The sequence below is a fragment of the Mobula birostris genome, chromosome 26, assembly GCF_030028105.1.
Source record: "Mobula birostris isolate sMobBir1 chromosome 26, sMobBir1.hap1, whole genome shotgun sequence".
In the NCBI taxonomy this organism is placed as follows: Eukaryota; Metazoa; Chordata; class Chondrichthyes; order Myliobatiformes; family Myliobatidae; genus Mobula; species Mobula birostris.
In genome coordinates, this window is record NC_092395.1 from 50472281 (window position 1) to 50486974 (window position 14694).

General features: G+C 46.5%; 1 protein-coding gene across 7 annotated transcripts in view; it reads right to left on the reverse strand.

Moving 5' to 3' along the window:
* LOC140188287 (lipoprotein lipase-like) overlaps window positions 1-14694 on the reverse strand; it is an 86986-nt gene that overhangs the window by 30565 nt on the left and 41727 nt on the right. For 6 of the 7 annotated variants that reach the window (XR_011883257.1, XM_072244387.1, XM_072244385.1 and 3 more), the window contains 2 exons: window positions 7535-7774; window positions 4526-4627 (listed from right to left, as the gene is read on the reverse strand). Coding sequence is in view for 6 of the 7 variants with exons in the window: in XM_072244387.1 (XP_072100488.1) it covers window positions 4526-4627; window positions 7535-7774 (342 nt within the window). In the remaining variant the exon portion in view is untranslated. Of the gene's footprint in view, window positions 1-4115; window positions 4412-4525; window positions 4628-7534; window positions 7775-14694 lie in introns of those variants that run through there. The other variant, XM_072244386.1, reaches the window with a different exon arrangement.

Below are 14694 nucleotides of genomic sequence, written 5' to 3' on the forward strand. Positions count from 1 at the left end.
CGAAGGGCCTGTAATGTGCTGCAGATTTCTGTGTTTCATACCTTGTACACTCTTATCCAAATTGTTGATATAGTGGATGAACAGCAACGGGTCCGGTGCCAGTCCCTGGCAAACTCCACTAATCATGGGCCTCCAGTCTTCCACCAACACCCAGCTAATTGTACTGCTAATTAGCTAGCTCTCACTGGATCCATGTGATCTAACTTTCCATAGCAGCCTACCATGGGGAAACTTATCAATGGCTTTACTGCTCCATATCTACATCTACCCTGCCATCATTGACCTTCTTGGTTACTTCCTCAAAAAACTCAATCAAATTCATTAGCCATGATCTCCCACACTCAAATCAGTACTGTCTTTAATTAATCCCCATCATTCCAGATGTGGGCACATCTTATCCCTCAGAATACTCTCCAGTAATACCTACCAAAGATGTAGACTTAATGGTCTATAGTTCCTAGGTTTTTGTGCAGCCACTCTTAACTAAATGCACAAGATTCACTACCCTAGCACATTACCACATTAACATTGATGCAATTATCTCACGCAGGGCTTCTGCAATATCTTCTCTAGCTTCCCACAGTATTTTTGGATGAACCTGATCAGGCACTGGGGATTTGTTTTAAAATGTGTACCACTTCCTCTGCTGTAATGTGGATCATCCCTATGACATCCCCATCAAATATCTAAAGTCTGAACTCCACAGTAAAAACAGGAGAAATTATCAGATGGAGGTTCCACAGGCACACCCTCCACTGGCCTCACAGCCACTGTCACTTCTGACAGAAAACTCCAGAACGGATGGAGTAGGTACATTTAGAACCCATCTAAAAACCAAATAGCTGATTATTAACTACAGGAGGAAGAAATCAGTGATCCATAACATAGAACATAGAATAGTACAGCACAGTACAGGCCCTTCGGCCCACAATGTTGTGCCAACCCTCAAACCCTGCCTCCTTATAAGCCCCCACCTTAAATTCCTCCATATACCTGTCTAATAGTCTCTTAAACTTCACTAGTGTATCTGCCTCCACCACTGACTCAGGCAGTGCATTCCATGCACCAACCACTCTCTGAGTAAAAAACCTTCTTCTAATATCCCCCTTGAACTTCCCACCCCTTACCTTAAAGCCATGTCCTCTTGTATTGAGCAGTGGTGCCCTGGGGAAGAGGCGCTGGCTATCCACTCTATCTATTCCTCTTATTATCTTGTACACCTCTATCATGTCGCCTCTCATCCTCCTTCTCTCCAAAGAGTAAAACCCTAGCTCCCTTAATCTCTGATCATAATGCATACTCTCTAAACCAGGCAGCATCCTGGTAAATCTCCTCTGTACCCTTTCCAATGCTTCCACATCCTTCCTATAGTGAGGTGACCAGAACTGGACACAGTACTCCAAATATGGCCGAACCAGAGTTTTATAGAGCTGCATCATTACATCGCGACTCTTAAACTCTATCCCTCGACTTATGAAAGCTAACACCCCATAAGCTTTCTTAACTACCCTATCTACCTGTGACACAACTTTCAGGGATCTGTGCACATGTACCATGAGATCCCTCTGCTCCTCCACACTACCAAGTATCCTGCCATTTACTTTGTACTCTGCCTTGGAGTTTGTCCTTCCAAAGTGTACCACCTCACACTTCTCTGGGTTGAACTCCATCTGCCACTTCTCAGCCCACTTCTGCATCCTATCAATGTCTCTCTGCAATCTTTAACAATCCTGTACACTATCTACAACACCACCAGCCTTTGTGTCGTCTACAAACTTGCCAACCCACCCTTCTACCCCCAATATCCAGGTCGTTAATAAAAATCACGAAAAGTAGAGGTCCCAGAACAGATCCTTGTGGGACACCACTAGTCACAATCCTCCAATCTGAATGTACTCCCTCCACCACCACCCTCTGCCTTCTGCAGGCAAGCCAATTCTGAATCCACCTGGCCAAACTTCCCTGGATCCCATGCCTTCTGACTTTCTGAATAAGCCTACCGTGTGGTAGCCCAAGCTCATTAGGCAATCAAAGATGGAGACAGTCAATAACTTTAAATTCCTTGGCATTATCATACCAGAAGTTTTCACAGATCTGGCATATTATCTAAAACTGAGGGTGTTTTGTCTGGCACCCGACCATGGTTTTTTGCGCGGGCGCCGGGCGCTCAGTGAGATTCAGCAGGGGGCAGGCGCCCGGCGCTTGGCCAGGGGCCGTGGTTGAGTGGTCGGCGACTTGGGCCGGCTCCCCCACCGGACTTAGTCTGGTGAAGAGGGTGTGAGGACACCCAGCAGGACTGAAAAAAACAAGACCTGTCAAAGGGCGGATGAGCTCCTTGTGAGCCAACGGCCATCTTCCGTGGAAGATTAAAGCCTCACCACGTATCTACGAATCGTACGCTACGCACCTAGTTAGAAGAGACATAATGAACTTGGGCGCTGCACCGTGTGCCTGGACCTGCCCAAGGCCTCTGCCTAAGGAAGGGCTGAGCTCGAAGAAGCGGCCGCGGCTGGAGGCCGATACGGCCTCAGGCTCGAGTTCAGTGGGGGCGGCGGCGGGCGGTGCCAAGGCGGCCAGCAAGAACAAACTGGAGGAGAGGCTGTACTCGGTGCTGTTGCAAGATCGAAGAAGATGGAGGTGCACAGCCACCAACCCCAGATTCGGGACAGCACCCACTGACTGACTGACTGACTAAAACTTTGACAAACTTCTATAGATGCACATAGTGGAGATTATCCTGACTGGAGATGATCACGGCCTGCTATGTCAAAACCAATGCCCAAGAGTGGAAAAACCTACAAAAAGAGGTGGACACAGCACTGTCCATCACAGGAAAAGCCCTCCCCATCACTGAGAGCATTTACAAAGAATAAGAAAGCAGCGTCTATCATCAAGACACACCAATGAGGCCATTGCTCTCTCCTCACTGCTGCTATCAAGAAGGAGGCACAGGAGCTCCAGGTCCCACGCCATCGGGTTCAGGAACAGTTATTACCCGTCATCCATCAGGCTCCTGAACCACAATGGATAAGTTCACACAGCACAACACTGAGCCGATCACTGAGCACCACCTATGAACTCACTTACAAGAACTCCACAACTCATCTTCTCAGCATTAATTATTTACCCATTGTTATTATTTGTTTCTTTTTGTATTTGCACAGTTTGTCTTCTTTAGTACATTGGTTACTTGGTGTAGTTTTTCATTGGTTCTATGGTATATTGTTGCTCTACTGTGAACGCTTGCAAGAAAATAAATCTCAGGATAGAATAGGATGACATATAAGTACTTTGATGATAAATTTACTTTGAACTTTCCTCATCCACTGCACACTAAGGAAACGGTTGCTAAGAACATGTGAAATACTAATTCCTTCACCCTGACTGAATCAATGGAGAGATGCCATGTCCAAAGAACAGTCTTTTCCACCTCCTTCTCCAGCTGCAAGATGAGTTTTCCCTACAGGCATGGCTTCTCTGTGACTGGGAAATAGGCCTGAACAGGCCCATGATCTCTGGAACAGAACATTCACCAGACCTGATTTTCACTTTTGCTTTTACTCTTGGAATCTCATATTCCTATGACACAGAAGGTGGTCATTCAGCTCTCAGAGACCATGCTGCTCCCAGAGAAATCCCATGAATCCCATTCTACTATTATTACGTCAACTCAGGCCTAGGGGACTGGTGTCGGCCAAAATCCCATTCCATCTATTATTGTTCTCAACAAGGGCAATTTACAACAACCTGTTAACCTAACAATCACACAGACAGCACCATCACTAGGCTCAAGGACAGTTGCTAACCCATTGTAATCAGACTCTTGAACAGATCCCTTGTATGATAATTGGACTCTTAGACTCACAATCTACCTTGTTATGATCTTGGCCTTTATAATTTGACTGCACTGCACTTTTTTAGTAGCTTTTACATTGTTCTGTTTTGTTTTATCTTATTCCAGCTGAATGCACTGCATAATGATTTGATCTGTATAAACCGTATGCAAGACACAGTAGCAATATAAACAGTATGGGGGTGGGGGCAGCATGGTAGCGAGTGGTTAGAGTAACACTTTACAGCGCCAGTGACCCGGGTTCAATTCTCACCATTGTCCTATGGAGTTTGTACGTTATCCCTATGACCGCATGGGTTTCCTTTGGGTGCTCCGGGTTCCTCCCACATTCCAAAGATGTACATTGGTCATTTGGGTGTAACTGGGCAGCAGGGGCTCATTGGGCTGGAAGGGCCAATGTTATCCTGTTGTGTCTCTGAGTAAATAAATAAACATGCCACTCACTGTACCTTAGTCAATGTGACGATAATAAGCCCAGCTGAGGTGAAGATTAAACAAGGTTGTCGGAGCAGTGAAGCTGCAGCGCCAGCGTGTTTAACGTGCCACGCTCCTGAATGCCTGAAGAGTGGGAGGCACACAGTGATCACGGAGAGGACAGGAGCTTGCAGTGCCACTGCACACACTGTTGGGCTGGTGTAGGCGAAGAGGGGGGGTTGAGGTGCTCATGCTTACCTCGTTGGTGGCGCTGACTCCCGAACGACTGGGCAGCTCACAAAAATGGCTTCCTGAGAGGGGGCAATCCTGGCAGAGGAATCCTTCAAACAGAAGACCTTCCTAAAGGGATTCAGGGAGAGAGGCCATTGATGATAAGCAGAACCCCGCAGTCGCCCATTCCCACTTCCAATCACTTTCCACTGGGAGGTGGTGCAAGGTCAAGGCCTGGTCACAGGGATCTTCCCCAAATGTGACTCGTAGCATCAACCAATCTTCCAACATTTAAGGCGGAAGTTGATCACTTCCTGATCGGTCAGGGCATCAAACAATATGGCGAGAAGGCAGGTGTATGGCGTTCTGTGGGATCCAGGTTCAGCCATGATGGGCTGAATGGCCTAATTCTGCTCCTATGTCTTATGGTCTTATGCATTTCCAAATAACAACAGACTGCCCATCTGTGCCTCCGATGTCCCAGGCACATCTCAATAAAGCCTTCCTGTTAAGAGCTTCTGTTGTGTTTGCTGAATCACTTCCCTTAGCAAAGAGTGACAGATTGGTCAAGATGGACTTGTGGCAAGAAAATCAGAATCGATAAAGCTACTGGCATAGGACACAACCAGCAGAGCAGGTGAGAGAGAACCAGTGGTTGGGTATATTTGGACTTTCCGAGAGTTGCTGATAAAATCCCATGGGAGAGACTCGTGAGTAACATTGAAGTTCTTGGAAGTGAGGCGAGGTGCTGTCATGGGAGAGAACTGGGTGACTGACAGAAAACAGAGGAGAAACACACGGACTTCTCTCAGCGTGCGTGGCAGTGCTGATGGGTCTGATAGGAATTAGTGCTGGGACACCAGATATTTACAATATATTCACCACCAGGACATCGGAAATGAATGTCATATCTCCCAAGTATATGGATGACATAAAGTTGGGGGTAGATGCAAAAGGTTCCAGAGTGATTTAGACGGGTTGAGGGAGTGGACAGATACCTGGCAGATGAAGGGTTATGTTTCATGGCAAAGACAGAAAGGCAGATTATTATCTGAACAGTGACAGATTGGGAATGGGGGAGGTGCAACAGGACCTGGTTGTCATGTACCAGATGATGAAGGTAAGCATACAGAAAGATAAATGCTGTAAAGTTACGAGTCTTCAATCTGAAAGGATATCTTGACTCCTGTGTGTTCTTTGGTCTCCTTATCCAATGAAGGACGTTCTTGCTCTGGATGGAGTTCAGCAAAGGTTCACCAGATTGTTTCTGGAATGGCAGATCTGACGTTTGGAGAGAGATGAGGTCAGCTATGTTTGTATTCACTGGTTTAGGAGAATGAGAGGGACTTCACTGAAGCCTACAAAATTCTAACAAAATTGGATAGGTTAAATGCAGAAAAGACGTTTGGGATCTGAGGATAAGGCGTGGGTGTTTTTTTGGACTGAGACCGAGAATTTTCTTCTTCCAGAGAGTGGTGAAACCTGTGGACTTATCTCCCACAGAAAACAACTAAATTCAGAGCATTGGATATATTCAAGGAGTTGGATATGATCTTTAGGGCTAGGGGGATCAAGGGATATGGTGACAGCTGCAAGAGAGGACTGAATTTGGGTGATCAGCATGGAAAGCTGATCTGAAAGTTTGAGACAGGTTAAGATGGCTGACTGGATCAAAATTTAGCTCAGTGATAGGAAGCAGAGGATAATAGTCAATGCTAATTTTCTGATTGGAAGTCTTTGACCAGTGGTGTGGCATTGGGATCAGTGTTGGCAACTTTACACTCTGTGACCACTTTATTAGGTACATCTATACACCTAATTGTTAACGCAAATATATAATCAGCCAATCATGTGGCAACAACTCAATGCATAAAAGCATTCAGCCATTGTCAAGAGGTTGTTCAAACCAAACATCAGAATGGGGAAGAAATGAAATCTAAGTGAGTTTGATTGGAATGGTTGTTGGTGCCAGATGGGGTGGTTTGTGGTCTTCTACTGCTGTAACCCTTTTACTTCAAGGTTTGACATGTTCTCCATTCAGAGAAGGCAGGTGTATGGGGTTGAGTGGGATCCAGGTTCAGCCATGATGCTCTTCTGGACACCACTGTTGTAATGTGTGATTATTTTAATTACTGTTGTCTTCCTGTCAGCTTGAACCACTCTGGCCATTCTCCACTGACCTCTCCCAAAGGCATTTTTGTCTACAGCACTGCCACTCACTGGATTTTTCCCCCACACTGTTCTCTATAAACTCTAGAGTTTGTCAGGTGTGAAAACCCAGGAAAATCGGCAGTTTCTGAGATTCTCAAACCACCCGTCTGGCACCAACAATCATTCCATGGTCAAAGTCACTTATATCACCTTTCTTCCCCATTCTGAAATTTGGTCTGAACAACACTGGACCTTTTGACCATGTCTGCATACTTTTATGTATTGAGTTGCTATCACATGATTGGCTGATTAGGTACTTGCATTCATGAGTGGGTTTACAGGTGTGCCTATTAAACTGGCACAGAGTGAATGAAAGAGCAAGGCATAGAAGGATATGATCCTAATGTAGGCAAATGGGATCAGTGCAGATGGGTAAGTCTGACAGTCTGTACAGTCTGACTTCATAAAAGGTGCCATCGGCTCCAGCTGAATGGTCTATCTGATCCCATTTATTAAAAGTCTACTGACCGCAGATTGTTCCAGAGGGCTGTCTTATTTAAAAAACTGTAACATTCCTCTGAATGTTTATCCAAATCCAGAAGTTTCCAGTCTCAACTTTTGAAAGGGAGAGAGGAAGGAGAAAGGGGTGATGGGATCAGACTAATTATGTGGAGCATGAAGCCAAGGTCTGTGCACTACGGCCCTAATGTTCCAGTTACAACCCACCAGTAATGATAGGATTCCCGAGGAGAGAGAGAGAGAGACTATCCATGAAATTACATGTTTCTTGAGAGAGTAAGGTACGTAAATACCTCTGTCCCTTGATCAAAAGCCTCCAAATCAGCAGATGGGAATGTTTTTGCTCCAACTAACCCCTTCCCTTACTTTTTCTGTGTTTCTCCAGACTTCACACGGATCCTGTGGATCTGAAAGTTGGAATCGGAATGGATCGAGGTACTCCAGAGTGGCAGCTTGTACCAGTAAATGGAATTCTTCATTCTTTTCCACAGGGAATTCCAGGTTAGGGATGATTCCCACCTGAACTTTACCAACAGCAGGTCTCCAATGTCGACCTCGGTAACCACCAGGAACGAATGGGTCTTGTTGGGTGAAAACCTCTCCACTCTGAGAATAGGAACAGACAGCTTGGTGAGAGTCAGTTGATTCACAAAGGAAATTAAACGATATGCGTAGGAGTTCTCTGGTGCCAGCTCTGCCCAGGTTGTTGGAAGGAGATAGATGTAAACATCATGCTCACCGAGCAGGATGAGCCACACAGGACATTGTGAGAGTGCATCTCACACAGATCTCCTTATAGGAAAGGAAGACCTGCCCAAGAGTGGGGAAAGCTAGTTCTCAGAAGGGTTACCCATCATGGACCAGATTCTGTCAGGCTTTCAGACACACGAACAGACACGCCATGGAAGGATATGGTCCTAATGTGGACAACGGGATGAGAATGGATGGGAAAAGAGGTCAGCGTAGACATGGTGGACCAAAGGCTGGTTTCTGTGCAGCCTGGCTGTGTGAGCTATTGGCTAGCCTGAGATTAACAGAGAACGTCCCCTGCAGTGAGAGAAGACCATGCATGACTCATCTCTGTACCGCAGGCTGATATCAACAGAAACAAAACATCATCTGAAAAACAGGAAGAAGAAAACTAGACGTGGCAAAAAAAATGTCACTGAATAAAAAAACACTTAAGTACAAAGACTGAGCAGGTTTCCTGTATGGTATTGAATATAAAAGCAATAATAAACAGTAATGAACTGTGCCCTGAATTCTATCGCCTCTGAGATAAGCTGATAACAGAGGCCTCACTCATGTTATAAATAAGACAGAGAGTATCCTGATAAACCACTGGGAAGAAGAGCATGGGGACTCTGACCACTGTCCCTGCCCTGCACTAACACCGCTCTGACCTGATGGACACCCTGGAGCTCTTAGATCTGACTGATTAAAATCACTGGGGCTTGAGAATTAGAAGCAGCCACTGGGTCACCACGAGGAGAAAGACCTATTGCCGAGAACAACAGATCCCACCCAACACCCAGTACCTGCTCCGAGCTAGTCCAGTCAGCTAAATGCTGTGCCTCCTCATGGGACTGGCCTTTCTTACTCAAACTTGACAATGGTGAACATATTGACACTCTAAAATACTCCTGTGGGAGGAGTGTGCCTTGTTACTCTCTAATCCTTACTGATCAGATTCATTGGTGGAACTTCATTGGCCTGTAGGCACTGGGACTCTCAGGATTTCCTACATCCTCTCTCACGAAGCTGGATAGGTAAGTTGTCAGATGGAGCAGCAGGAAGCACATCCGCCAAATGGGTGCAGGACTGGGTGATGCTGGGATTGTCAGCAGTGGGTACCATTTACAAAATACACCGCAGTTACCTACCCAGGACACTCCAACAGCACCTCCTAAATCTGCAACAAGGACAACAACTGTGGGGAAATACTGCCACGACCAGGTTGCACTCCAAAGTTCAAAATAAACTCTTTATCAAAGTATGTATATGTTATCATATACTACCTTGAGGTCCATTTTCTTGTAGGCATTTACAATGTTGAGTTTTGTGGGGATGATAGTGTTGAATGCCAAGTTCCAAGCCAAACACCACCCTGGTTTGAAAATATATCACTGCTCCTCCACATCATTGGATCTGAACAGTGGAACAGTGTCTCCGACGCACTGTGGAAGTGCCTTTACAAGAGGGACTACAACAATTCAAGGAGGCAGCAGTCCCTCCTTCTCAATGGCAGATAGGAGAGGGTGACAAATGCTGCTGTCTCTGTGGAGCTCACTTCCCAGAAATAAACCTGAATGGAAACTTTTGGAGTTCCTGGGAATCAGGGATCAATTCCAAGCAATTTATTTTTACAAGCAGCATGCCAGTCTCCTGTCACCAAGTAACCCAAGAAGCAGAAGGCAACCTCCCAACTTTTAAAAGGACAGGAGTCACAGTTTGCTCCGGAGTCTGCTCTGCCGTACAATGATCTCAGCTCTTAACACCAGTCTCCCCTCTTCCCCCCGAGCACTGACTCAAGTGTGGTTTAAATAATTATCACTCTCCACCCGATGTCAAATGATGCCACCTCCACTGCCCTCTGGGAGGCATGGATCAATATGTGGAACTATGACGTTGTGGCCATCACAGAGATTTGGATGTCTCAGGGGCAGCAGTGGCTGCTGAGAGGGCCAGGCTTTAGATGTTCTTGGAGGCAGATGTTGGTAAGACCTCAGACGAAGTTAGGAGTCGAAATGTTGAGCATGGTGTGACTGCTGTCCTGAGCTGCATGTATTTCAATGCAAGAAGTATCATAGAAAAGGGGGGTGCTTTTACTGAAGATGAGGTAGCTGGTTTATAAAGAGGCAATGTGAAGGGAATAGAGGCTGTTGATAGAGTGAAATTGCAGTCAACAGGATGAGTTGCAATGTAAAAGGTGGAAAAGGGTGAATACAGTACTGAAGGTGTTCTAATGAATGTGCACAGTGTATGGAGTAAGGTAGATGGACTTGTAGAACAGCTGCAGATGTATGATGTTGTAGGTATCTCTGAATCATGGCTAAAAGAAGATTATAGTTCAGAGCTTAATGTCCAAGGATACACATTGTATCGACAGGACAGATAGGAAGGCAGAGTGGGAGGCTTTGCTCTGTTGGTAAAAAATGAAATCAAATTATTAGAAAGAGATGACATAGGGTCAGAAGGTGTTGAATCTTTGTGGATAGAGCTAAGTAAATGCAAGGATAAAAATACCCTGATGGGAGTTGTATACAGACTCCCCAAATGGTAGTAAGGATGTGGTCTACAAATTACAATGGGAGATAGAAAACACATGCCAAAAGGGCAACGTTACAATAGTCATGGGGGATTTCAATATGCTGGTTGATTGGGAAAATCAGTTTGGTGCTGGATTCCAGGGGGGGGAATTTCTAGAGTGCCTACGAGATAGCTTTTTAGAGCAGCTAGTGGTTGAGCCCACTCAGGGCTCTGCTATTCTGGATTGGGTGTTGTGCAATGATTAGAGAGCTTAAGGTAAAAGAACCCTTCGGAGAAAGTGATCACAATATGATCGAATTCACCCTGAAATTTGAGGAAAAGCTAAAGTAAGATGTATCAGTATTACAGTGGATTAGAGGGAATTACAGAAGCATGAGGAGAGTTGGCCAGAATTGATTGAAAAAGAACACTGGCAGGGATGATGGCAGAGCAGCAATACCTGGAGCTTCTGGAAGCAATTCAGAAGGCACGGGATATAGACATCCCAAAGAGGAAAGATTACACAACTGTAGCTAACAAGAGAAGTCAGAGCCAGCATAAAAGCCAAAGAGAGGGCATATAATAGAGCAAAATTTAGTGGGAAGTTAGAGGGTTGGGAGACTTTTTAAAACCAACAGAAAGCAAATAAAAGGTAAAGATGGAATACAAAAGTAATCTAGCCAATAATATTAAAGGGGATACCAATGAGTATCAGATACATAAAGTGTAAAAGAGAGGCAAAAGTGGACATTGGAGCAGTAGAAAACGATCGTGGCGAGGTAGTAATGGGGGAAAACAAAATGGCAGATGAACTGAATAAGTACTTTGCATCAGCCTTCACTGTGGAAGACACTAACAGTATGGTGGAAGCTCCAGGTATCAGGGAACTTGAAGTGTGTGAAGTTACCATTTCTAGAGAGAAGGTTCTTGGGGTTTATACCCCAGAGTTCTGAAAGAGGTGGCTGAAGAGATTGTGAAAGCATTAGTCATGACCTTTCAAAAATCACTAGATTCCGGAATGGTTTCGGAATACTGGAAAATTGCAAATGTCGCTTCACTCTTCAAGAAGGGAGAGAGGCAGAAGTAAGAAAATTATAGGCCCATTATCTATGGTCTATATTTATATCTTATGGTCTTATGGCCCTATGGATTAAGGAATAGCTTCTTTCCCTCTGCCATAAAATTTCTGAATGGACATTGAACCAATTAACACTACCTCACTACTTTTTTTTACACTAATTATTTAATTTAACTATATTTTTATATACACATACATATGTATACACTTACAGTAATATACAGTTTTTATTATCTATTGCAATGTGCTCCTGCCGCACAGGAACAAATTTCACAACATATGCCAGTGATATTAAACCTGACTTTGATTCTCTGTTGAAATTCTGGAAATTCATGAGCTTTTAGACAGAAGAAATGCCTCCATATCTCAGTATGAAATGGGTTTTGCCAACTCAATGCCCACTTGCTTAATCCATCTGTGTGCCAACACAGGCTCTGCATCCACTTCATAACTTGCTAATTCATGGAATTATTGTATCACTAATCAACCCAGTTCCTTCTTACTTCATCCCCTCTACCTCACCCACATGCTTTCCCCTCACCTGGCCTTACAATTTGTGTTCCTTCCCCTCTCCCCACCTCCTTATTCTGGCTTCTGCCCCCCTTCTTTTCCAGTCTTCAAGGGTTTGAGCCAAAAACATTGGCACCATAAATGTTGCCTGACCTGTTAAGTTCCTCAGTATTTTGTGCCAAGTTGCTCAAGATTTCCAACTGCAGAATCTCTTGTGTTAATGACCCAGTTCCTTCCTGTTATCAATAATTGAGGCCCCAACACAGGTCCCTTTGCCAGTCCCACTAGTTGCTATGCCAATCTGCAAATAACTCATTTACTCTGACTATTAGTTATCCCCTCCCTTGTATCTGCCAATAATTTGCAGTAACCCCATGAGATCTTCCCTTCCATTGGAAGCTTTTATTTGTACCGATTGATTCTGCTCCATTATTTGCTGAATATTCTGCTGTGAATTCCAGAACATTTATAAATATTAAGATAACTACCATTCAGTGTCCTACATTCACTTGCCCTTCTTCAATAGCAATATTAAATTTATGGTTTTCCACTCTCTGGGACCTCTCCAGGGCCCTGAGGATTTAGCTGATCCCAGCAAATGCTCCCCTGTGGCATCCCGAGACAGGAGGTGCTGGTGGGGGGGGGGGAGGGGGGAGTCAGATGTCCTGAGACGGCAAGATTTCCTGAAACGGAATCTCCTGGTGGGGGTCAGATGTCCAGAGACAGGATGTAATCGTGGGGTCAGGTGACGCAGCTGTCAAGGCAGGACGTCACAATAGGGGAGAAGTCCTAGGAGAGGACAAAACTATAGGGATGTTGTCCTGGGACAGGACGTCATGATGCCGGAGATGTTCCAGGGCAGGAGATGTCCTGGGACAGAAGGTCCTGTGGGCAGGAAATGCCCTGGAACATGAGATCCCAATTGGAGAAATGTCTCGATACACGGTCCCAGTGGGTAGTGGAGGAAAGACTTCTCAAGAAGGGATATCCTATAAGGGAAACATTCCAAGACATGAGGTCCCAGTGTGGGGCGGTTGTAGATATCTGTGGAAGAAGGTCCAGATAGGATGACGTCCCAAAGCACAAGGCACCAATGGGGTGGGGCGAGATATACCTCATGAGACAGGAGGACACGGTGAGTGGGGAGACCTCTCAAAACAGGACAGGTGAGGGGGGATGTCTCGGGACAGGAGATCCCGTAGGAGGAGGTCCCTTCGGGAGAGACAGCCTGAGACAGAAGGTTCCAGGAGGGGACACTTCCCAACACAGGAAGAGGAGGCTTCTCAAGAAAGGACAACCAGGTAGGGGAAACATCCCGAGAGAAGAGGTCCTGGTGGGGAAGGGGTGATGTCCCGAGACAGAAATGACTATGACTATTGTGTGTTGGGGGGGGGGGGGGCGATGAGGTGGATAAGCATCCTTAGAAGGAGAGTTGCAGTAGCAGGGATATTCCAAAGCAGAAAGTCTCAATGAGAAAGACATCCCGAGACCGGGGTTCCCAGTGTGGGGTGGGGAGGGGGGTGGATTCATCGTGAAACAGGATCCCCCTGTAGAGGTCTGCAGACACGAGGTCCAGGTGGAAGTGGAGACATTCAGAGACAGGAGATCCTGGTAGGGAGGAGATGTCCCAAGACAGGAGGTCTCAGTGGAAGAGATATCCTGAGACTGGAGGTCTCAGTGGAAGAGATATCCTGAGACAGAAGGTCGTGGGACGAGACAGAATGTCCCGGTGGAGGAGATGTCACGAGACTGGAGGTCCCGGTGGAGGAGGCGTCCCAAGACAGGAGGTCTCAATGGAAGAGATATCCAAGAGACAGAAGGTCCCTCTTGAAGTAGCCATCCTCGGACATGAGGTGCCAGTGGGGGGACGTCATGAGAAAGGAGGTCTCAATGGAGGAGCTGTCCCGAGACTGGAGGTCCCAATGGAGGAGACGTCCCAAGTCAGGAGGTCTCAGTGGAAGAGATATCCTGAGACAGAAGGTCTCAGTGGAGGAGATGTCCCGAGACTGGAAGTCCCAGTGGAGGAGATATACCGAGACTGGAGGTCCCAGTGGAGGAGATGTCCCGAGACTGCAGGTCCCAGTGGAGGAGACGTCTCGAAACTGGAGGTCTCAGTGGAAGAGATATCCTGAGACAGAAGGTCTCAGTGGAGGAGACGTCCCAAGACAGGAGGTCTCAGTGGAAGAGATATCCTGAGACAGAAGGTCCCAGTGGAGGAGACGCCCCGAGACTGGAGGTCCCGGTGGAGGAGATGTCCCAAGACTGAAGGTCCCTCTTGAAGTAGCCATCCTCGGACACAAGGTGCCAGTGGGGGGATGTCACGAGAAAGGAGGTCTCAATGGAGGAGCTGTCCCAAGACAGGAGATCCCGGTGCAGGAGCAGTCCTGAGACAGGAGGTCCCGGGATGAGACAGGAGGTTCCGGTGGAGGAGATGTCCTGAGACTGGAGGTCCTGGTGGAGGAGACGTCCCAAGACAGGAGGTCTCAATGGAGGAGATGTCCCGAGACAGGAGGTCCCGGTGGAGGAGATGTCCCGAGACTGGAGGTCCCGGTGGAGGAGACGTCCCGAGACTGGAGGTCCCGGTGGAGGAGACGTCCCGAGACTGGAGGTCCCGGTGGAGGAGACGTCCCGAGACAGAAGGTCCCTCTTGAAGTAGCCATCCTCGGACATGAGGTGCCAGTGGGGGGAC